Source organism: Punica granatum, chromosome 3 (assembly GCF_007655135.1).
Source record: "Punica granatum isolate Tunisia-2019 chromosome 3, ASM765513v2, whole genome shotgun sequence".
NCBI classification, from domain to species: domain Eukaryota; kingdom Viridiplantae; phylum Streptophyta; class Magnoliopsida; order Myrtales; family Lythraceae; genus Punica; species Punica granatum.
In genome coordinates, this window is record NC_045129.1 from 14,986,696 (window position 1) to 15,012,181 (window position 25,486).

Genomic DNA, 25,486 nt, shown 5'->3' on the forward strand with positions numbered 1-25,486 from the left:
CAATTTATCTGTAGTATTGTTGGTTTCGGATTTCGATTGTAATTTAATATATGTTGCTTAGTTGTTTGAAGAAATGAATTGCCAAATAATATTTTCTTCTGAATGGTGTCTTATTCAGGATCGCATGTTGATTGTGATGATTGGAATCGGTGAGCTTAATGGGGGGTCTATCATCTCTGATACGTTGCTTCGACTCGTGAGACAAATAAGGCAACGACAATCAAGGTGGATGATATGTGGCATAAAAGGCCCAGGCATCCGTCTCCTCGTATTTCCTTTCCCGGTTTACAAGTTAATAAGGATTGTGAGGTCCGCCATAAAGCCAAGCAAACTCGATCTGTCTTTCCAAACAGTTTGAATAAGGCAAGTTCTTTGTTTCAGTTGGTACATGTTGATATGGGGCGCTCATAGAGTTTGGTCTCATTCAGGTGCTTATTATTTTTTAACGATAGTCGACAATTTCAGTAGAGGCTAGTGGGTTTACTTACTACGAGATAAACCGGAAGTAAAATGTCACTTAATAACAATCTCGTGCATGATCAATTTGATAGAATAGTGAAAGTTTTCGGAGTGACAACGGGTCTGAGTTCTTATCTCAAGATATGCATGAATTCTTTTCGCACGAGGAATTGCCCATCAAACTTCATGCGTCGACACTCCTCAACAAAACGGGTGTGTCGAGCGGAAGCACCGAGACCTTCTAAATGTCGCATGAGCCTTACTTAGTCAAGCATCTATTCCGGCAAAATTTTGGGGTGAATGCATATTGACGGCAACCTATCTCATCAACATTACACCTACTCCGGTTCTATCCGGAGAAAACCCGTATGAAGTTTTGTTTGGTATGCCACCCACCTACTTGCACTTGAGGATATTCGGTTCACTTTGCTATGCACAAATAAGGCCACCACCGAAGGATAAGTTTAAGAAACTAGCATGACAATGTATTTTCGTAGGTTACCCTTATGCTAAGAAAGGGTGACGTGTGTATGATCTCAAGACTCGGGAATTCTTGGTCTAGCGGTATGTCTTTTTTTATGAGAATTTATTTCCTTTCCAAGCATCAGAGATGCGTGAAGAGGATGAAGAGACACCATTATTCTTGAGCAGGGCACACTCAGACGGTCTAGCTAACATACATGGAGGAGAGGGGGAATCAGAGAAATAAGGAGTTTTTTGAGGCCGTAAATCAACAAAATGCATCATTGGACGCTGGGCCTTCCTCAAGTCCAGTCCATGATGAGATTCTAGGCGGTCCAGGCCTAGGAAGTTCGACCTGTATAGGTAGCCCGGGTCGCGCCCCTTCCTCTCCGATTCGAGACAGTAGTCGACCCTCCATCTTGGATTCACGTTCAGCCTTAAGTCCGACCTGAGTTGCATCTCGGCTAGGCTCTACGAATCAGCCTTTTTTAGGCGACTCAGGCCTCATATCTTCAGTGGACTTGAGCCCAATTCCAGCGGACTTGAGCCCAATTCCAGCGGACTCTACTACACATGAATCTCCGGAGTTACGTCGATTTGATCATATTCGTGGACCGTTTATTTCTGAAAGATTATGTTTGCAATGCTCGACTCACAAACCTCCCATGCTCATCCGGTCCTTCAACCTCCTCAAGTATGTCGTATCCATTGCATAAGTATTTATCTTATTCAAGTGCCACTGATAAGTACATATCCTTCTTGACTCCTTTAGACTCTGATGCAGAGCCTTGATCATATAAAGAGGCAGTTCGTGATCCTCGCTGCTTAGCAGCTATGGATGAAGAACTTCGAGCACTAGAGCTCAATGGCACCTGGACTCTCAGTTCTCTACCTCAAAGAAAGAAACCCATCAGTTGCAAATGGGTTTACCATATTAAATAGCATGCTGATGGTCCCATTATACGATACAAAGCCCATCTCGTGGCAAAGGGCTTTACACAAGTAGAGGGAGTTGACTTTCACGAGACTTTTGCTCTCGTTGTAAAACTCGTGACTGTTCGATGTTTTCTTGTTGTTGCTATTGCCAAGCAATGGAAAATCCATTAGATGGACGTGCACAATGCCTTTCTCCATTATGATTTGCATGAGGAAGTTTATATGTCGCTCCCATCTAGTCTCACCCTTACTCAACCAAGACAAGTATGTCGTCTCCGTAAGTCCCTTTATGGACTACGACAGGTTTCCCGAAATTGGTTCTCCAAAGATGGCAAATGCTTTATATGCGTATGGTTTCAAGCAGAGTGGACTTTATCACTCTCTTTTTACTTACTCTAGTGGCACCATTTTCATTGTCGTACTCATCTATGTGGATAACTTGATTTTCATTGGGAATTCATCCAGTCATTGTGATTCGTTCAAAAGGTACCTCAGCTCTTGCTTCTGCATTAAAGACTTGGGTGCCTTGCGATATTTTCTTGGCATTGGGGTGTCCCGTATGGATTCAAGATTGTTCCTCTACCAGCAGAAGTATTCTCTTGATATATTATCAGAATGTGGAATGTTAGGCTCTCGTCCTTCTGAATTTCCAATGGAGCATAATCATCAACTTTCATCCGTTTCTTGTGATTTAATTCTTGATCCATGACAGTATCATCGGCTTGTTAGATGACTACTCTTACCATCACGAGACCAAAGATCACTTATTTAGTTCAAATACTTTCACAGTTCATGTAGGCACCTCGACAAGATCACTGGGATGCTGCTACTATAGTTCTCCGTTACATCAAGCAGTCACTTGGAGAGGGAATCATTCTTCATCCTCAATCGTTGGAGCTTATTGCATTTTGTGATTCTAATTGGGCCAACTGCTGGATGACCCAACATTCCATCACTGGGTACTTCATATCTATCGAAGGGAGTCTTATTTCATGGAAAACGAAGAAACAAACCACTGTTTCTCGATCTTTTGCTGAAGTTGAGTGTGGGGCCATGGTTGCTATGGTTAGTGAGGTGATCTGGTTACGCAGCCTACTGTCCTCACTTGGTGTCTTCTTATCTCGGCCAACTCAATTGTTTTGTGACAATCAGGCGGCGCTACACATTGCTGTCAATCCAGTTTTTCACGGGCGAACAAAATGTATTGAGATCAACTATGAATTTATACGTGACCACATCAAGTCAAATGTCATTACTACTACACATGTATCCACAAAGCATCAGTTGGCGGATCTCTTTACCAAGGCATTGGGTCGGGATCGATTTTGATTCTTTCTCAATAAGTTAGGCGTTCGGAACTCTCAAACTCCAACTTGAAGGGGAGTATTACAATTGTTACGTATTTTCTCAAATATCTTATATATCTTGTATTTTTGTATAGTTTTCATATTTTAGACTAGCACTTATACCTTTCCTTATTAGGCTAGATTTTCCTTTCTTTCCTTGATGTACTTGGCCCTTGTATGGTTGATGTCTAATGAAGAATATGACTGACTAAGAGTCCATTTCAATTCTAGACTGTCAAATTGTAAGAATTCATATGTTTGATTGATACTCAATAAGAATATAAATAAAATTTTATTTTCATGCAAAATAGATGTTCTCATTATATTGATATATATACTTTAGAAACCCCAAGACAAGGGAGCGCACATTCGCATGGGCCCGATACCCCAAAGCTAAGAAAGCCTGACATAAAAGACATTACACTATGCTCCCAAGCCCAGAAAAAGAAAGCACGTAGTCCATAAATACACGAGTGCACCAATTTGAAGGACACACAGGTATTCCCATGTGGTGCCTACTCCGTTCCAAAATTCCCAACCAATAAAAAGAAAAATCAGAACTGAGTTGAAGCTCGAAAGGTGATTCCCATTTTATTGTATTTTCATTTTATGAAGGGAAATTTTAATCTCGTTTAAATATGCTTTGGTAAAGGGAAGAGAAGGAAGGAGAAATTTTAATATTGTCTAAATATATGTTAGTAAAGGAAATGGAGCTTTACCCCTTATAGAACCGACTTGACCCGAACTGGACTAGTCGGGACTCATAGGCTTATGGATCGTAGGATGCACACCGAAAAGGAAGTGGAGGGAAATATAAAGAATTTTATACAGAATAACTAATGGTTAGGGCTGTTTCCACCCTTTGATGGCTAATCCATCCCTTTTTTTTGTTCATCTTACTAAAATGCCCCCAATACTTATTAATTACAATAGGTAATATGAATAAAGGCCCCTTAAATCACTCTCTAAATTTTCATCTCTTCAATTCTTAATTAAATGTATACAACTTACTTTCCATTTGAACAATTTTCCTCTATTTACTCTAAATATCCCCTACTTCAAAATTATTTTACAAGATACTTTTGACTTTTGTACACTATATAAACAAAAAATATAATTTTAGAGATATTTTTAACTTTTGTACACTAAATAAGCAAAAACTATAATATTACCCATATAGCCCAAAATCCCATTTATTTAGTATTCATTTAATTTTAATTAAAAATAAAAATTAAAAAAAGAACCAACTCTTTATTTTAAAATAAAATGACTTTCATAACAAATATAAAAACGCAACATCAATTAATAAGAATATATATTTAAACTTATTGGTTTTTATATTGACTGAGATTCTTTTATTTTCATTGATGTTCATTTTTTTTAGGAAAAAGTATATAAGTAATGAGTTTGTGCTTTTCTAAATAATAGATTTATATAGTCATACTCATATAGTTATGCTTTTCAATTTTCGTTTTGTTAGATCATAATCTTTTTAACTTGTTAGATATCAATTTAAATACTATTTATGAATTTATAATTACAAGACAAAAAATATAACATTGAATCGACAGTTATCTTCCTTGAAGCGAGAACACTGTGTTATAAGGGGAACACATGTTCTAAATATTTTTTTTGTACCGTTAATTAAATATATAATTTTGTAGATGTGAATATTTTACTGTGTTATTAATATTTCTAACCAAGTAATAGGACACTAGAGAAAGTATATTTTGTACTTAGAGATAGCATTTTTTTTCCCATTCATTGTAGAGGAATATGGAATTTTTTAAGTAATATGATGAATAAGTCCATTTTTAGAGTAAATTAGAAAAAGTTTCAGATTGGTAAGTTTAATTCTTTAGATAGTGATTTAAGGAGACTATCCATATTTAATTAGAGCAATTAATGTGCTATGAGGACATCTTGGAACAATGGATAACAAATGGAGTGGATTAACCAAAATAGGGGTGAAAATAGCCCAGCCTAAATAATTTATCTTTCTTCCTTCCCCTCTCATTTTCTTTTCCATCAGATTTTACCTCCATTCCCCTCTCCCTTCCTTTTCCCTCAAATTAAAAAAGCTGTTATTTTTCGTTAGACTGTTAGAAAGTTAACTATAAATTTTTCGGTGGACTGTTAGAGAGTTAATTTGTTCTCACTATTTGCACTACAATTCTATATTCTCTAACTATGATCGGCGGCCTTTGTTGTTAAAAGCCTTAAATGGAAGGGATAATACAAATGTTAGATTTTTGAAGTATGATGACTAAATTAATACCCGCGCGTTGCACATTATCTTTTTGTTAATTTCTGTAGGATTAAAAGCAGGTAATTTACACAGATGACAATAAATATAAATATAAAAAAAGTATGTTAAAAAAAACTATATATCTTAGCAAGTAGACCTAATCGTGAGTGCAAACGATTACATAATTTAGCCTAGTAGAAACGCGAATAGCAATAATCCGTAATTTAGCATTGTTTGGTTTCACAAACCAATTTTAATTTTAATTTTAACTCCACTCGACTTAACTCCACTTATCTTCAATTCAATAACACAATTATTACTTTTTCTCAACTATTCATTACTTTTTTCACAATTCAATAACATAATCATTACTTTCTTTCAACTAATTATTACTTTTTCTCAATTATTCATTACTTTTTTTAAAATTTAACAATACAATCATTACTTTCTCTCAATTATTTATTACTTTTTCACACTTTTTCTCATAATTCAACTACACAATCATTACAATCCAATTAAAATCAAAATCGAATTCTACTTAACTCTAAAACCAAATACACTATAAATTTATGTGTCTTGTACTTGTAGGCGTATGGCCCATTAATTAATTGAATGTGAACAATTTCACAGATATTGAGGAGTTCTTTCTAGTTATCAAGAAAACTTTTATTTTTTCAAGAAATATAATTACATATATATATATATATATTATTACATAATATGGACACATAACTAAAATGCATTGAATATGTCACAAGCAAAATATAATGTAAATTTATTGAACTGGAATTAAAAGGCCAATGTAACGTGTGGATGAGGGTGTTTTTTTTTTTTTATGTTGCACGTTCTCATCTACCCACCTCGGATTTCATATATTATAATTGATTGATTAATTTGTTACTCATATAGATGACTTGTCTGTTTTTTTACACTAGTAATAACACCCTTGCGTTGCTGTGGGAACCACATGATATACATCAAGGAGGAGATTATCAAATTTTCTGCCAAAATTGTAAGTGCAGCTTCTGTGGTGCCATCGTTTGGAAGTTCAAAGTTTAAATGAAAAAGAAAAAACAAAATGAACATAAAAAGTTTCATTTTTCATACGTTGAAGCAACTTAAAATCATATTTTATCATGATGTAATTTTTTCAGGTTTACATTCACAAAGTCAGGCCCAAATTGGTAAGCAAAAATAAATATGCCAGAGAAGTACGAAATGTAATTTAATACCATATTCGTATATAAAAATTTAGATGAGACATTAGCAATTTCAGGTGCTTGTACATGGATGAATTTTGTTTGCTAGGGATAATAAATCAACTCATAATGTAAAGCTCCTCAAGTTAAATCTGCTGTCAAACAATCACCTTCATTTTTTATAGTTAAAAAAATTCAAGCGACCAGTAAATTAGAAAATAAAGTTCACAATCCGTTATACATGAAAAATTAGAAAATAAAGTTCATAATCAGAAGCGCAATAATATTTGGGAAAGCCCAATAGCATTTGAAGTCCAAGCAAATATAAGTTGCCGCAGTTATCCGTCATGAGGAGGCTTTAAAAAAAAACATTATTTTTTAAAGCGTTAATTTCTACTTAGCTCGATCTTCTGTTGTGCTTCTTCCCCCAACCCATAGAAGAACAGTTTTTGTTGTGTGTGTGTGTGTGTGGTGTGGGTGGGGGGGGGGGGGGGGGGGGGGGGGGGGGGGGGGGGGGGCGCGCTGTGATGGCACATAACGTGGTGGTTTTATCTGTCTGGACATATATACGATTTTGGGGAAACTATAAGCAAATTTCTTCAAAGTTACAACATGTGAATGTTACAATGGTCAAGAGTTCCTTAATTATATTTTTTGGGTTTGGGATTGGGGAAGTTTATGATTTGACCCAGTAAAATTTATAAAATAAATTAATCGGAACAACTCATTTTGATGTTGTAGGATGGCCAAATAATCCATCTAGCATTTACCGAACTACAATTAACCGATAAATTTAATTTGAACAATAAGAAATCGACCCAATAAAAGAAAAATTAAACAATACAAAAATAAATCTAATAGGGTTAGTATGGTGGTTGAAAAACACGATTTTCTAAGTAAAAATTCAAGTTCTGAAGTCATGAAGAAGAGTTCTCCTTATTGGGTGCATGCACGACCTATGTGTAGGACTCGTTTATTTTTTGATAATCGGATGAAACCTAAACACCTCTTATTATAAATTAGAATAGATTACAAAAAAAAATTCAGAATTTACACTTTTTATCAATTTTAGCATGAACAATTTTTTTTTATCATGAAAATTCACAAATTATAGTTTTGGTATCAATTTTAGCACGACGTCAATACTTTCTTCAATTTTGATGGATTTGCTGATGTGGACGCCACATGGTTTATTGAGTGGGGCCCCAAAGTCTTCTTTCAATAAAAGAATATTTTCAAAATGAAACATTAGAGAAATCCTAATCGGGTTTCAAAGAAGGAAGGGGACAGCCGCAACCACCACCTCCCCGATTGAGATCATCAGCGACCATAGTGGTTGCTGGTGACTCCACAGGGGCGGTGGTGGTCTCCGGCTAGGCTCCAACAACTTAAAATTTAATAAATAAAAGGTGAAAGGGAAAATAGAAAAGAGTCGATAGTAGGGGCCTCACTAACAGCCATTGGCCCCACAAGTGCGTTTGCCGGCGACCACTGAGGGCCCCAGTGACCCCAATTAATGAGGGTTGATGGTCGTTGGCGAGGCCCACACCACCGGTTGTCGCCTCCGTTCTTTTTCCATGGAATCAGGGTTTTCCTTCCCTTTTCTTTGTAAATTTAGAATATTATATTGTATAAAAAAGTCTTTTGAGACTACTCAGAAAGTCACATGACTTCCAGGTCATTAAGTCCAAAAAGATTGATGGAAAATTTGCCACCATAATAAAATTGATATCAAGATGATAGTTGGTGAATTTTCATAATAAAAAGAATAATTTGTACTCAAATTGATATAAAGTGCAAAATTTGGATTTTTTTTATAATTTACCTTATAAATTACAAAGAAAAGAAAGAGGAACACACTAAAATTACTTGTTAACCAATAAATTTCAACAATAGGAAATCAACCCAACTGGAGAAAAATTAAACGACACGAAAATAAACTAGATGGGATGGCATGGTGGTCAAACGATGCGAATCTCTTAGTAAAACATCAAGTTCGAGTCAATGTGAAGTCATGAAAAGGAATTCTCCTTGTTGGGTGATCTGCACAACTTGTGTTTCAGACTTACTTTTTTTTTTTTTAATAGTTGGACGAAATCTGAACTCCTCTTCTAAATTATAAAGAAAAAAGAGGAGTGCAAAACGCTAATTATTTCTTGACGATGGGAGAAGAAGCATACTTAGATGAAACAGTAACACGATATTTTTTAGATGAAGCACAGTTACTGCTGTGGTGACATCAAGCAAGCGAATTGCAACTGCAAGTCCTCCCTTGTCCCTTTGGCCTTTTTGGTTCGTCGTTTTTGTTTCGAAAACACAGGGAGTTTCAACTGTATATTTCTATATAATTAAAACGGCCTGGTTTTAAAGGACCTTCTAACAGGCGCCTCGTGTCTCTTCGGCTTTCTCATTGGCATTTCATTCATTTCAAAGGGGCAGCGGGTTTGTCTTTTCTTTTTTTCTTCTTTTTCATTTTTACCCACTTTCTTCTCGATTGGACATGAAAGGGGCAACGTTCTTTTTTTTTTCTAGGACAGTTTTTTCTCTTTCTCTTTCTGATCTACTTGCCGTTTACATTTTGTTTTTGTTTTATCTCCAATAATATGATTGGTTGGAAATGGAAAAAACAAGGTTGCTCGTTTTTAATAGTTCCATCAAGAGCGGAAAGAGGTGTGTCTTTATCAACGAAAAAATACATGCGTTGGTCACTCTAGATGAAATGGAGGGGCACTTCTCTATGTGGTTACTGGTTAGATACATGATTAATCAAAATTTGTCTAGATATTTTGACAAAAAAGGATTTATTCGGATATATTGAAAATGCAAAAATTTTTAAAGTCGTCAAAAGGATTAGGAGATTGAAATATATCTAAATTCATTGAAATTGTAAAATGAAATTATAAAAAATTGAGAAATTCTATTTTGAATTCCGTACTTTATAATAGAAATAAATGTAATAATACTACAGACATATATGTACGATATTATTTATTTATTTATTTACTTATGTATTTTACTTGAATGAGGATTACTTTTACAAAAGGCCAACGGGAATGAAAGTATAAATGGGGAATGGTTTGTAAGAATTTTGGAAGTAATCAACCGAAGATTTAAATAATTAAAATCGGAAAGATGGCTAATCACAAGAAAATACTCACAAATTACGAATAGTCGAAGTTCTATTTTTTTAATGTATGGGTGAAAATCTTTTTTTTTTCATTACAACTATTTTTTGGTACGGATATAATTAGATAGAATTGTTGGAAAATATAAATAGAGAAAATTAACACTGTACAACATGATATTTTGACATTTTTCACTGCATAACATATATCGCGATCATTTCATCGCATAACACGATTTATAATTGGAAAATTTTTACCACACAGTACAACGTTAACTTTCTGTCAAATGATGGATTGAAAGCCGATGTGGCTAGATTTTTTGGCCTTCTCGTGCATACATTGTCAAATGTGGGACCCATTCCCATCTCTCCCACCCCTTTCCCTCCACTAATAAATCACTTTAGGGCACGTTGGTTCGCTGGAATATAATTGACAGAGAATAGAATAGATAGGGAATAAAATAGAAATTTTGATGAAATTTTTTTATTTGGTTGGAGGGAATAGCAAAATTGAGAATTATAATTCTAATGTTTAGTTGCGTAGAATAAGGAATGGAAACAACAAGAATAGGGTGAAAAGACAAAAATACCCTTCATGCTAAATCTAATGGGTTTTATAAGATAAATAGATAACTTTAATGGTAATTTTTATAATTAATAAAATATAAACATTTTAAATAATTTAAAAGTAAATAAATTTTAAAAAATAATTATTTTAATTAAATTACTAAAAATTTTGTTTATTAATAAAATTAATTATTTTAATAATTTAATAAGCATAATGATCTAAAGAATTAATAAAAAATTTATCTTAATAAAAACATGTTCTCTTACAATTAAAAATTATCGTATATTATAATTTAATTACTAATTAAATAATTAACAATGAATAGACATTTAACAAAAATATTTCAATTATTAAATAAATTTTTAAAAATTAATTTTTTAAATTATATTACTGAAAATTATGCTTATTAATAAAATTAATTATTTTAATAATTTAATAAGCATAATTATCTAAAGAATTAATAAAAAAAAGTATCTTAATAAAAACATGTTCTCTTACAATTAAAAATTATCGTATATTATAATTTAATTACTAATTAAATAATTAACAATGAATAGACATTTAATAAAAATATTTCAATTATTAAATAAATTTTAAAAAATTAATTTTTTAATTACATTACTGAAAATTGTGCTTATTAATAAAATTAATTATTTTAATAATTTAATAAGCATAATTATCTAAAGAATGTGATAAGAACAAAGATGAGGAAGGTCACACTTTGCTTGACAATTAACAAATACAGTACAACGTTTATTCCAAAAACAAAAAGACATACACAGTACATATTGAACAATAGAATGAGGAAAACATACACAGAAACATCTCAGTACATCCAAACACGATATAGCTACATATCAATTTTCCTCTTCTTGTTCTTACTCTGCAAACTCAAGCGATCCATAACGGCAAAATGGATTAGGAGATTATTATAGTGAAGTAGTCAATTTTCTTTGCATTATCAAGCAAGAACTACTATAGTCATATTATAAGAGCTAATAAAAATTCCATTTTCGACAACAAGAAATCATTTCCACATGCCAACAGCTCAACCAAAAGAGAAATCAACTAATTCAACCAAAACAGAAATCAATTCCATTTACCAACAGAACATTCAACCATCTGTCACTGGATGCAAAATTCCTATCCACACGCCAACAACTCAACCATATTCAACCAATTCCATTTGCCATCAACTAATACAGAAATCACTTCCAAAAAATTGCCTCAATCAACCAACAGATAACCAAGAATCAAACCTAAAAAATCGCTCTGGATGCTTAGCAACAACACAAATCAGACAGAGACAGACTAGTTGAGGTCGACTAAATACCTTGGATGCAGAAATCGAGGATGAAGCTGAGGATGAAGTTGCCGTCGTAGTTGGAGAAGGATTTCATTGCTCAGAGGTCCTGTCTGTAGGTCAGAAGACAAAAACTAGGACGGAGACGGAGACGCTTGAGAGGCTTCTTCTGCAAAAAAAAAAAAATTCCTATTCGATGAAGCCCCCTTAGCTCTGCCATTCGCGATTGATAGGGGTTAGCTCTATAAATGTGTGGAGCCAAGGACGGGTTCTTCGTCACTACGATTGATTGAGGGAAGAATAGGGAGAGTGAGCTAGGGGTAGAATTATTAGTCGAGAATGGGTGGAATTAAAGGACATTTGAACCTACCTGCTTCGGCTTAAGGGAGGTCCTCGAGCTTTTGTCTCTCATTCGACTCAATCCTACTGGCAGTGGAGTGGTGGAGATCAACACCGCAACCCTTTTCCTTTATGAGACAGACAAATCGATAGAAAAAACGAGAGAAATTGATAACAAAATGCTGCTGGAGCTCTGCTAGGGTTTCAGATGTTCTTCCGAAAGGGAAATGTCGAGCTCTGCTAGGGTTTCTGCAGAATTTTAATGGGATGGAATGCGATTGTAATTAGTGAAAGAAGATGAGGGTGTTTTTTTCCTTTCACGTCCATTTTCGGATCCGGAAATCCCAATTCGGACCGTGCTGGGGCACCCGTATTCCACATGTAAACCGGGTAGCTCTTTTGGATCGGAATACTTATTCGGGATTCCATTGAACCAAACGACGGAATAACTATTACGTACGGAATATTTATTTCGTTCCCTACCTAAACCTGTGAACCAAACATAGCTGTAGGGTTTATACCATCCCTATTCCATTATTTCCCTGCATCAAAGAAAAACAAAGGGGAAAGGGTCAAGTGTTTTTGCTCCTCTTCTTCTACAATTGGTATGTGGTTCTCCGTATTCATTCTTCTGTGTAATTGTGCTGAAGTGGAAGGTTCATTTGGCATAGAGACTGGGATTTTCTTTTTTCTTTTTTGCAGGGTTGGATTTGTGTTGGAAAAATAACATCGAGTTGGTCGATTGAAATGGGGGAAGCTTCTGCGACATCATCCAATGTCTCTCAAGTTGATATTCCTTCTCGAATAAGGGACCAACCCTTCTCCCTTTCCCTAGCAGGGCACACCCCTTCAAGCTTTCTCCAAGGTTGTCCCATCTGCATGTATCCCAAAGCAACAATTTTTTATACAGATTCTCAACTCTAACGCATTACAAAACATGGAAAAGGAAAATATGGACCAACTCTGGACTGATAAGCTTTTCCCGATTCTCCAAAGTGTCGCACTATGGACTCCCAGTGCGCCCTTTGGCTCCAACAATTCAATCCTTCAACAATTGGAAGCTTCTCTGGAGTTTTGTAGTTCGATTTTTACTACAGGGTTTGTATGAATGGAGTTGGGGAAAAGAGGGAAAATGGGGAGAGGATGGAAATAAAGGAGATGAAACGACAAAGAAGGAAATGAGAAGAAGCGGGAAAAGCTTAGCAATGGAGAAAAGGGGTGGGAGAGATGGGACTGAGTCTCACATTTGACCATGCATGCAGTGGAAGGCCAAAAAATCGAGCCACATCAGTTTTCTGTCCAGCCTTCGACAGAAAGTTAACGTCATGCTATTTGGTGAAAATTTTTTAAATATTATGTTATGTGATGAAACAATCACGATATATGCTATGCAGTACAAAAATGTCAAAATATTGTGCTATATGGCGTAATTTTCCCATATAAATATAACTAATAAATTTGTAAATGATTGTAATCCGTAGAGTTGGAGGGGCATGAGTACACTTATAAGATTATGAGAAAGGGTATGATGGTGAGACACTCTTTTCCTATGCTTATCAAAAGACACCACTAAAATCATTAATCATGTCTATAAACAAGCAAAGGATAAATTAAAAAAAGTATATACATAGTAAAAGGGTAGAACGGGAATTATGAAATGTATAAAAGGGTAATATGAAAATTATGAAATGTGAAGAAACACTTTTTGAGCTTTATACGATGAGAGCACTATTAATATAAATTGAAATTAAGGGATACAATTAAGTTCAGATGATCCTCAAGGATATAAAAGGAGTGAAAATTGACTTAAGATCATATTGGCCTAAGTCATTAGCCTGAGAATTATCAGTACGTGAAATTTAAGAATATTTTCACTCTGAGAAACTACTAAAAAGGCTAACTATATCCAGATGATTATGTTCCTAATCTCCCAAGGGGATGAAGTGATGTATGAATAGCATAACAAGCGAGAGGGCATAACATCTAATCCAACCATGATCCAGAGCTATCAATATGGCAAACAATTAAATAGCCTTCGTTAAAATAATAATAAAAAAGAGCAGAAGAGCAGCGTTAGCCTCCGCTTGTAAAAAAGAGAGAGCTTATTATGATGGAGTGAACCCAGCATATAGACTTTAAATTTTTAGAAAATAAGAAGAATGACTAAGAAGGAATACACGTGTCAACAAGATTGTCGACATGGATCAATTTTTCAGATAAACTGATATGGAAGTGATGCGGTAGAAGAAGGGGCAAGTCGGTACCTGGAAAAAAATAGGTTCTGACTACCATGTCTCATGGGAAACGGCATCTGGAACAAAACTCATGCCGTCGGCCGTGAAATTACGAAATTTAGGTCGAATTCCATCGTTTAGGGTCTCAAATAGGCATTTATTGTTATTAGGGTGGTTTTGCAATTTTAGGAAAAATTTAATGTTTTTCGTGCAATTTAGGCATTTTTATTTCTATTTAAACTTTGTACAACCCTAAGGTTGAAGACAGTTTTTTTTCGGATTATCAATAAAGTCTTGGAGCTACCGTGCTCTTTCGTCCAATCTCGGATTTGATTATAGTTTGATACCTGTTTCCTGGTATTTGTAGAATTAACAGGCTGTAAAAGATTGTTGTCTGGTATTCATGCGCGAATCAATAGATCGGAATTTGTTCCGTTGCGTCAATTGGTATCAGAGACTACAGTTTGATCTTGAACAATCATGCCACTCAGGGGAAGGGATCGTGTGGACGATGTTCTTGAGCATGACAAACATCTGGAACAGAGGATGGAGCAAATCGTGAATCAGAGGATGGATCGTATGATGGAGCAACTAACACAGAGGATGGCTGTACTGATGGGGAACCAGAATCAGGAAAACCCTAACCCGAATCCTAACCCTAACCCTAACCCTAACCCTAATCCTGAGCAAGAGGAATCTGGCGAGGAGTCAGAGGGAGAGAATTATTTTGCGGATATCCCACGTTGGCAGCAAAGGGGTCCTATCGAAGATGACAGGAGGCATCCTATCGAGGATGACATGAGGCGTTGGGAGTCTAGGATGCGAACTGAAATTCTAGAATTTCATGGCAACCTTAAGCCCGAGGAGTTTCTTGATTGGCTGGCCACAGTTGAGGAAATCTTGGAATTCAAAGGAGTGCCCGAAGATAAACGTGTACCGCTGGTGGCAATCAGATTGCGAGATAGAGCCACGACATAGTGGCAGTAGGTCAAATGAACCAGAAGTAGATTGGGCAAGCCGAAAATTGTGACGTGGGAGAAGATGAAGAAGCACTTGCGAGCCAGTTTTCTGCCATACAATTTTCAGAGATTGATGTACCAGCAACTGCAAAACTTACGGCAAGAAACTCGAACTGTGGATGAATATACCACGGAGTTTTTTCAACTTATAGTCCGGAATGAGGTACATGAGACTGAAGATCAATTGGTGGCGAGGTATATTGGAGGGTTGCGGGTGCAGATTCAAGACACCGTCAATATGTTTGACCCACCAAGTGTCTCGGCAGCACATCAAAGGGCTCTACAAGTTGAAAAGCAGTCCCGACGCAACAGTAATTTCGGGAATTCCTCCAGTATAGGAAGCAATAGTGGTGTGAGTCGTTCTGGAAGTAGAGGTGGTAGTAGCGGAGTGAACCGTCCTGGAGGGAGAGCCAACAGAAATACTGTCAACACAAACCAATCAATTAGACCAACGGGTAGTGGGATGAAATGCTTTGGATGTGGCGAAGTTGGTCACAGGTAGTCCGAGTGCAGAAAGGCCGCTGGCAAAAAGACATTCTTCGTTGACACGGAGGAAGACGAAGAAGAGGATGTGGAGGAAACCGAAGATCCTATATTTGATAGTGAGGAGGTCGTTGACGAGGAAGTAGTGACTGGAGACATAGGAACGACACTGGTTGTTAGGCATTCATGCTTGACGCCTAAGATTGTTGACGACAATTGGCTGAAGCACTATTTTCCAGTCCACGTGCACTGTCCACAGAAAGGTGTGTCGTTTTGTTATTGATGCTGGTAGCTGTGAGAATATTGTCTCTGTAGAGACAGTGCAGAAATTGGGCCTCAAGACGGAGAAACATCCTAAGCCTTATAAATTGGCATGGCTGAAAAGGAGGGGGGGAGGTTAGTGTATCAGAACGTGCATTGGTTTCTTTCTCCATTGGCTTGAAATGTAAAGATGTTATATGGTGTGATGTGGTGGCGATGGATGCATGTCATTTATTGTTGGGGAGGCCTTGGCAGTATGACCGCCATGTAGTTCATGACGGGCGGACTAATTCATATAGTTTCATGTTTGAGAATGTGAAGATTGTGCTAGTGCCCAGCAAAGAGTCGGAGAAACCAACATTTATGGGTGTAGAACCGAAGCTCTTGTCATTAGCGAGGTTCGAAGAAGAGGTGGACGAGTCACAGCTAGTTTATGTGAAAATCGGAAAAGAGGTAGCGTTGAAGTGTCAATCCCAACGCAGTCGCACTTGTAGTGGCTGAGTTTGTGGACATCTTTTCCAATGAGCTTCCCAATGGTTTACCACCCTTGCGTGATATTCAGTACCAAATTGACCTGGAGCCAGGAGCGGCGCTGCCAAATAGACCCCATTACAAGATGAGTCATGGGGAGCATGAGGAGTTGCGGAGGCAGGTTGAGGAGTTGCTGGCCAAGGGACATATCCGTGAAAGCCTGAGTCCCTGCGCAGTTTCGGCCTTGCTTACACCCAAGAAGGATGGCTCGTGGCGCATGTGTGTAGATAGTCGAGCCATAATAAAAATACGGTGCGATACAGATTTTCAATTCCACGATTGGATGATTTGCTTGATTAGGTCAGCGGTGTAACGGTGTTTACGAAACTAGATTTGAAGAGTGGATACCATCATATCCGCATAAGGCTCGGCGACGAGTGGAAAACAACTTTCAAGACATGCGAAGGGTTGTATGAGTGGATGGTGATGCCTTTTGGGTTGTCAACGCACCAAGCACTTTTATGCGTGTGATGAACTAGGCCTTGCGACCATTCATCGACAAGTGTGTTGTCGTTTATTTTGATGATATTCTGATTTATAGTACTAACAAAACGGAGCATCTTCAGCATTTGCGGGCAGTTATGTGTGTGCTTCGCAGGGAGAAATTCTATGCTACCCTTAAGAAGTGTGTATTCATGGCATCGAAGGTCTTATTCCTTGGGTATGTGGTCTCCGGCGAAGGACTGAAGGTAGATGAGTCCAAGATCGAAGTGGTGAAGCAATGGCCGCAGCCGAGGACACTTATTGAAGTTCGCAGCTTCCATGGACTTGCTTCCTTTTATAGGCGTTTCATCCCTCATTTCAGCACAATTATGGCGCCTATAACAGATTGCATGAAGGGTGGAAAGTTCGTATGGACGGAGGAAGCGGAGAAGGCATTCCAGCTTATCAAGATGCGTCTTACGACTGCCCCAATATTAGTCTTGCCTAATTTTGCTCAGCCCTTTGAGTTACATTGTGATGCTTCTAAAGTGGGCATTGGAGCAGTTTTGAGCTAAAACAACAGGCCTGTCGCATATTTTAGTGAGAAGTTGTCTGGGGCTAAGTTAAAGTACAACACCTATGATGTGGAGTTCTATGCGGTGGTACAAGCAGTCAAACATTGGCGGCATTATTTGTTTCATCGGGAGTTCATGCTTTATATTGACCACGAGGCGTTAAAACACCTTCATCGCCAAGATAAGGTGTCCCCACGGCATGCCCCATGGATTGCTTATTTACAGCGTTTTACCTTCGTGGTGAAGCACAAGTCAGGAGTGACAAATCGAGTGGCTGACGCATTGAGCCGCAATAGCAATTTCTTAGTTAGCCTGGGTATAGAAGTACCTGGTTTTGACTTTCTTCGCGATTTCCTTGAGACTGATCCTTATTTCTCTAATGTTTTAGGGAAAGTTTGTGCTGGAGAGAAATCAGAATTTTTGCTGCATGATGGGTTTCTATTCAAGGGCAAACAATTGTGTATCCCAGATTGCAGCCTCCGTTTGAAGATTATTAAGGAGTTGCATGGAGAGGGCCATGTTGGGCGAGATCGAACATTACTATTAGTGCAGGGCTCGTATTTTTGGCCGACCATATGCAAGGAGGTAGAGAAGTACATGCAAAGGTGTCGGGTCTACAACATGTCCAAGGGGACGGCTACTAATGTTGGGTTGTATATGTTGTTACCAGTTCCAGCGCGGCCTTAGGAGGATGTTAGCATAGATTTTGTGCTGGGTTTACCGCGAACACAACGTTGTAATGATTCCATCTATGTTGTTGATCGATTTTCTAAGATGGTGCATTTTATTCCTTGCAAGAAGATGACAGATGTTATTCGGGTAGCTCAGATGTACTTTCGCGAGGTGTATCGTCTTCATGGATTACCAAAGTCCATTGTTTCTGATCGGGATACCTGGTTCCTTAGCCACCTTTGGCGAAGTTTATGGAAGATGGTGGATACACAACTGCAATTTAGCAGTGCTTATCATCCCCAAACCAATGGGCAAACTGAGGTCGTGAATCGGTCCTTAGGTAACTTGCTGCAAAGTCTGGTGGGGGAGCATGTGAAGAGTTGGGACCTCAAGTTGTGCCGAGTGGAGTTCGCCCATAATCACGCAGTCAATCGTAGCACGGGTTTTAGCCCTTTTCAGGTTGTGTATGTTGTTGTTCCCAAGGGTCCTCTGGATTTAATTCCTTTGCCTAACCGACCTAAAGTTCATGGTAAGGCACCAGATTTTGTGGATAGCTTGAGAGAGGTCCATCAAGCAGTGTATGATCACTTGACAGCAGCTAATGCCGGGTATAAGCAAGTTGCAGATAAGAAGCGTCGTTTTGTGGAATTCGAAGTGGGTGATTTTGTGTGGGCTATTCTTACTAAGGATCGATATCCTACTGGGGAGTACAACAAGCTTTCAGCAAGGAAGATTGGGCCGGTGGAGGTCACAGAGAAGATCAATCCAAACGCCTATCGGCTTAAGCTTCCTAGTCACATTCGTACTGCTGATGTGTTTAATGTGAAGCACCTGATTCCGTACATAGGTGACAGCTTGGATGATGACGATTCAAGGGCGAATTCTCTCCACCCAATGGAGAATGATGCAGTAGAAGAAGCGACAAGTCTGTACCTGGAGAAAAACAGGTTCTGATTACCCTGTCTCATGGGAAACGGCATCTGGAGCAAAACTCACGCCATCGGCCGTAAAATTACGAAATTTAGGCCAAATTTCATCGTTTAGGGTCTCAAATAGGCATTTTATTGTTATTAGGGTGTTTTTGCAATTTTAGGAAAAAGATTATGTTTTTCGTGCAATTTAGGCGTTTTTAATTCTATTTAAGCTATGTACAACCCTAGGATTGAAGACAGTTTTTTTCGGATTATCAATAAAGTCTTGGAGCTACCGTGCTCTTTCGCCCAATCTCGGATTTGATTCTAGTTTGATACATATTTCCTGGTATTTGTAGAATCAACAGGTTGTAGAAGGTTGTTGTCTGGTATTTGTGCGCGAATCAACAGATCGCAATTAGTTCCGCTGCTTCAGGAAGAGTATTAATCAGGAGAGTATTATGTTGTGTTTGGTAATAGAGTGAAATTAAACTCCACTCGATTCTAAATATTAATGTATATATTTAAATGTGATGGTAATGATTGTTAGGAAAATGTATGTATGATGAATTATCATTGAATAGGTAAAAAGGATTAAAAAAATTGATGAAAGAATGGATTACAGTGGAAAAATTTATTATTAAAAAATTAATTATAATAATGTTAGAAAAAATATATGTGAGAATTTATTATTCAATTGGAGAAAAAGACAAAATATTAATGATTATGTTGTTAAATTTATGAAAAAATGAAGTGGAGTAGAATAGTGATGAGTTAAACTTTGTTCCAAAAAAAGTATAGTTACCCATGCATGCATCACATTATTAGGCCTTTTATATTCGGAGGGAAAATAGAAAATATTTTGAAAGGATGCCATGCATGCATCACATAGACGTGTCACTTTTACATTCACCGATTTTTCGTATGCCAAATGTAATAGATTAACGTATTTTCACTGAAAATGGGAGAAACTAGATTATTAATAATAACAATATCTCCATTCCTTAAACTTTATTCAACTGTCAAGAGGGGAAGTATGAACGCAAGTGTGTGTATATATATATATATACGTATATATCTATTATTATATATATAATAATATATATTATGATATTATTGTGTTAGTGAAAATTCACATAAAACATAAGTCAAATATCTTATTTTACAGAAGTTCTCCTCAATTTCATAAAATAAATTAAACCACTAATTAATAAGTAACAGTAAGGACAATTTCTTAATACTAAAAATTAAAAAAATGAATTTTAAATTTAACATTATGAGAAAGTAATTTTTTACCGTAGAATATTTGTTACAGAAAATATTTCAAAATTTATCAAGTTAATACATTTTCAAATTAATTATTACTAAAAAAAGAGTAAAAATACAAAAAAAATGATTTAAGCAAGAAGGTAATTCCATAGTTAAGAAAACATATTTGATTTTAATACAGGAAGTTTTCGACAAGAATCCAAGAATAAAAACTTCTTATAATTTTTCTTTCAATTACAATCTTGATGTTAATACATGTACATTGATTTTCGACTTAATTTTTGTTAAAATTCAAAAAAGACATCTAGATATTCAGCCATGTTGCTATAAATTCAAAACTTATAATTAACTTGGGAAAAATATTACTAATATTGAATTATTCATTAGTAAAAGTTTGCAAAAATACAAGTAAAAATTCTTAGTTTACAAAATTTTCTCGTTAATTTCATATTTAAAACAAATCGCTAATTGTTAAGTAATACTGCACATAATTTACTCTAATAGCTAAAGTAAAACAAAAATGATTTTCAAATTTAAGTATGTGAGAATGTAAGTATTTTAAATTAAAATATTTATTACAAAAGGATTTTCACAATTAATCGCATTAATATATTCTCAAATTAATTATCATTAAAAAAATGAAAATATAAAAGACGAATTTAGAAATGGTAATTTCACAATTAAGAAAAAGATATTTAATTTTACCATAAGAAATATTAGACAAGTACACAATTAAGAAAAATATTGAGCTAGTAGTGGATATTAAGATATAATATATAAATATATAACTATAATTAGTAAAATATCGTTTATACATTAATATATATATATATATATGATGTGTAAGTATTTTTTATAATTTATTTCTACGCGATTAACAAAAATTGATTATCCATTACTTACCCTACTTTTGGAATATTAATGAATGCATACTTATACATTTACTACTGCTAATTTATTAGAACAAAGTTCCTCTTGGAAGACAATTAATCTTATTAAAAATTGGAAATGAAATAAATATTATGATCTTCTTTGTATTCAAATTTTATTTCAATAAGTTTTTTTTTTCTTTTTGTTTAAACTGTTATTATTTTATAAGTAAAGAACTTTGTTAGAATTATTTTAACTTATTGTTTTTGATTTATCTATATATAATTTGTCTTTATTCGTAAAATAATACTTTTGTTAATCTAAATTATAATTGTATTGGTATGATAAGATTTCAAATAATAATTAAATTTTTATTAAATATCAAGAAATAACATTAATGTAGATTAACAGTGGCTGATAAGATTTTAGGAAGTTATCAACCGTAAATTTCTTGAACAAAACAAAAGGCAAATCCCACGCAACGGGTGGGCTTATAGGCTAGTCTTTAATTTATTCAAATCATTCCATAAATTGACCAAAATCTATTATCTATTTTACGATTCCAACCCTATTTATTAGGTTATAATCAAGTAAATATACAGACACAAGTTTATTTATGTAATACTTTTAATTAATTCAAATGGTTCCGTAAATTAACCATAATCTATTATCTATTTTACTGTTCGATCCCTATTTGTTAGGTTGTACTCAAGTTTATATATAAATATAGATGCATAAAAATAATCAATTTGGTCCCTAAAATTGTGAATTTTAATTAATTTTATGATTTAATAATCCATAATAAGATTTTAGTGACTTCAGAAAAATTATAACAGACATTTCAGGCACAATATTATTTTATGAATGAAAATGAGAATATATTATCCTGAACCATGCAGTCATATAATTTTGAAATTGACATCCCTAATTGTCGGTCCTCTCGCCGTTTTCGATCCGCGGCATTGTTGCGGATATTCACTAAGTGGATAATGGATAATTAATAATGCAGCTTTTTGTATCCGCCGTTAAAGCACTTCTATGTATAATACTAGTCCTTTTACCCGCGCATTTTTGTTGATTTTATGTAAAATATATTTGAAAATTCGATGGGATCATGACTTGTAATTATTGATTGATATTATATGAATTACATTGACAAATTTATTATTAACTAATTTTTCATTTTTATGGTCTTATAGTTATTTATTTTTTTTTATAAATGACAAAAAGATATTTCTTATAGCTGGCATGGAAAAGATGTGAAAGCATTAACCGATGAATATAAAATGAAATATTTTATGATCAAATACAAAAGCGTGCAATGGTGGAGGAATACTTCATGTCCGAACTCGGAAAAAAAAGTGCCAAGAAAGAATGTTGAAATACAACATTACTAAATCTAATCTTCTTAATATCATATTTCAATTAGTTTTAGGTAGTAAACTCATAACTATTGTTGAATAATTATGGGTACAGTCATAAAACTGGCCACAGATTGTCTAAGCTCCTGCCATAAAAAGATGCACCCTCGAAGAAAACGGGTTTGATGTTGTGACTTTGTTCTCGACCTAAGACAAAGAGGTAAATAGCACCCACAAGTCCAATGGTTCTCTACCTTTTATATTCCTATTTGGGAAAACTCCTATGCAATCCAGTTGGTTCTCTGTTGAAAACTTCCATGTTCAATGCAGAAATAAGCATCCTATGCCTACATATCCATCGTTTTGTCTTTCTTGTTCATACATCCATGTTCAATGCAGAAATAAGCATCCTATGCCTACATATCCATCGTTTTCTCTTTCTTGTTCATACATCCCAAAATTACACAAAGAAAAGATTGTCATTGACTATTAGGAAAATTACGAACAGATTTAGAGCCAATACCAACTTCATGTTTAGTTGACGATCATTGATGATCTCATAATCATAAGTATCATCGATGAAATGCTATAAGAGGAAGATCATGGACCCTGGAAAAATGGTAGCAAAACCTACCTCATCCGATTGAGATCTCAAGTCAGTAGGAAGCCCCCATGTTTAAAGTTGGCGAATGAAGCAAAATAAAAAATTTAATTAAAGCAAAGGATCAAACATTTAAGAATAGCTCTATACCAATTCTAAGAAGAGCCATCAACAAAAATTCATGAACTGGATAAGAAATATGATCAAATCAAGGATATTTTCAATATATTCCCTTTTATATCAGTTCACGTGCAATAAGCCGAAAAATAAAGAAAAACGAAGACCATGAATAGTCGTGACCAGGAAATTGACGAAAAAAGTGCTCATAGCCAGAAAAATCGAAGAGGAAAGAAGCTTATAGGTAACGATGCACATAGTGACCGACTGAGGCTCTCGTGTCTCGATGGAGGCCTTGTCCCTTTGGAATTTTGAAAGAACATTACATATATATACATATATATATATATTGTGAAGTTTGAATCAATCCAACTTGTCTCCATTGATATAAATCGACTCTGTAAATAGGCCGTAGCCTTTACATGTAAAGGAAATTAATTAATCCTAAATATATGACTACCATATATATTACAATGTTCCTATTATACACCGATACAATTGGAACTATCCTTAATACTCCCCCTCAAGTTGGAGCATGTGGATCACAAATGCCCAACTTGGAAAGAATAAAACGGAAGCGATCTCGACCTAATGCCTTCGTGAAGATATCTGCCAATTGAAGTCGCGTAGGCAAATGATCGGTAGTCACAACGCCGGACTTGATGTGATCAAGCACAAAATGACAATCTATCTCAATGTGCTTGGTTCGTTCGTGAAACACTGGATTAGCAGCAATGTGTATTGCAGCCCGATTGTCGCAAAATAGTCGAGTCGGTGTGATCATATGTACTCCAAGAGAAGAAAGTAGATTACGCAACCAGATGATCTCACTGACAACTGCAGCCATGGCACGATACTCGGCTTCAGCGGATGAGCGAGAAACTGTCGTTTGTTTCTTTGTCTTCCACGAGACTGGACATCCTCCGAGCGTAATAAAATATCCCGTAACAGAACGATAGGTCAAAGGACAACTTGCCCAATCCGAGTCACAGAAAGCTTCAAGATCCAGGGATGTAGGCTTCAAATAAAGACCCTGACCAGGAAACTGTTTCAAATAACGGAGAACACGCATAGCAGCATCCCAATGATCTTGACGTGGCTCTTGCATGAACTGTGCCAGAATATGAAGTGAATAATTGATTTCTGGCCTTGTAATAGTCAGATAAATAAGTCTCCCAATCAGACGCCTGTACGTGCTCGGATCTGATAATAAATCACTAGAACTCGTGGATAGTCGATGATGCTGCTCCATGGGAAATGGTGATGGTCGCGATGCCAACATACCACACTCAGTCAAAATGTCAAGAACATACTTCCGTTGACTGAGAAAAAGACCAGAACCCATTCTAGTGACTTCGATACCAAGGAAATACTTCAGAGGTCCTAAATCCTTTATGCGGAAGCACTTGTCCAGATATCCTTTAAATGAGTCACAGTGGCTCGGACTATTGCCCATTATGATTAGATCATCTACATACACCAGTACACCAAGAAAAATTTGTCCCCGATTAAAGACAAAAAGAGAATGATCCGCACCTGACTGAATAAATCCATACCGCCGAAGTGCGTCAGCAAACTTCGAAAACCAATTCCTTGATGCCTAACGAAGTCCATATAAAGACTTGCAAAGCCTGCACACAGTGCTGTCTCTCGATGCAGAGAATCCAGGCGGTAATTGCATATAGACTTCCTCCTCCAAATCTCCATGCAAAAAGGCATTGTTGACGTCCATTTGATGAAGGTACCACCCTTTCGCCACTGCTACTGTTAACAGACATCTCACAGTCACCAGCTTGGCTACTGGTGCAAAGGTCTCGTGGTAGTCGATTCCCGCAACCTGGGTGAAACCCTTTGCAACTAGCCGTGCCTTGTAACGTTCAATACTTCCATCAGCCCGACGCTTCACCTTGTATACCCATTTACAACCGATAGGTTGTTTACCAGGTGGCAGCCGTTCAATTGTCCATGTTTTATTCAATTCGAGAGCGCGAATTTCTTCTGCCATCGCAACTCTACATCGTCTATCTCGGACAGCTTCTCGATAAGATGTGGGCTCCCTGTCAGAATCGATTGCAGCTAGAAAAGCCTTGTGTGTATTAGAGATTTTTGAATAATCAACAAAACTCTCAATTGGATAAGACATACCTGAGGAGTCCGAGGAAATGGGCGAATGAG

The 25,486-nt window shown here is 36.1% G+C and overlaps 1 protein-coding gene across 1 annotated transcript; it reads left to right on the forward strand.

Annotated features, from left to right (window-relative positions):
- The first annotated feature begins 15,259 nt into the window (after positions 1–15,259).
- Positions 15,260–17,510, forward strand: LOC116200417. The gene is made up of 6 exons (XM_031531262.1): positions 15,260–15,735; positions 15,841–15,983; positions 16,036–16,116; positions 16,172–16,434; positions 16,544–16,731; positions 17,111–17,510. Exons 1-6 carry the CDS (start codon positions 15,260–15,262, stop codon positions 17,508–17,510), a joined length of 1,551 nt encoding a protein of 516 aa, XP_031387122.1.
- Positions 17,511–25,486: the final 7,976 nt, after the last annotated feature.

What these genes read in the sequence shown, in the direction of transcription:
- LOC116200417 (XM_031531262.1), top strand. Translation starts at nt 15,260, where the DNA reads ATGAAGAAGCACTTGCGAGCCAGTTTTCTGCCATACAATTTTCAGAGA. An exon ending in GCTGAAAAGGAGGGGGGGAG is followed by an intron (nt 16,117 to 16,171) that starts GTTAGTGTATCA and finishes TGAAATGTAAAG; the next exon opens with ATGTTATATGGTGTGATGTG. An exon ending in AAGGATGGCTCGTGGCGCAT is followed by an intron (nt 16,732 to 17,110) that starts GTGTGTAGATAG and finishes TGTGCTTCGCAG; the next exon opens with GGAGAAATTCTATGCTACCC.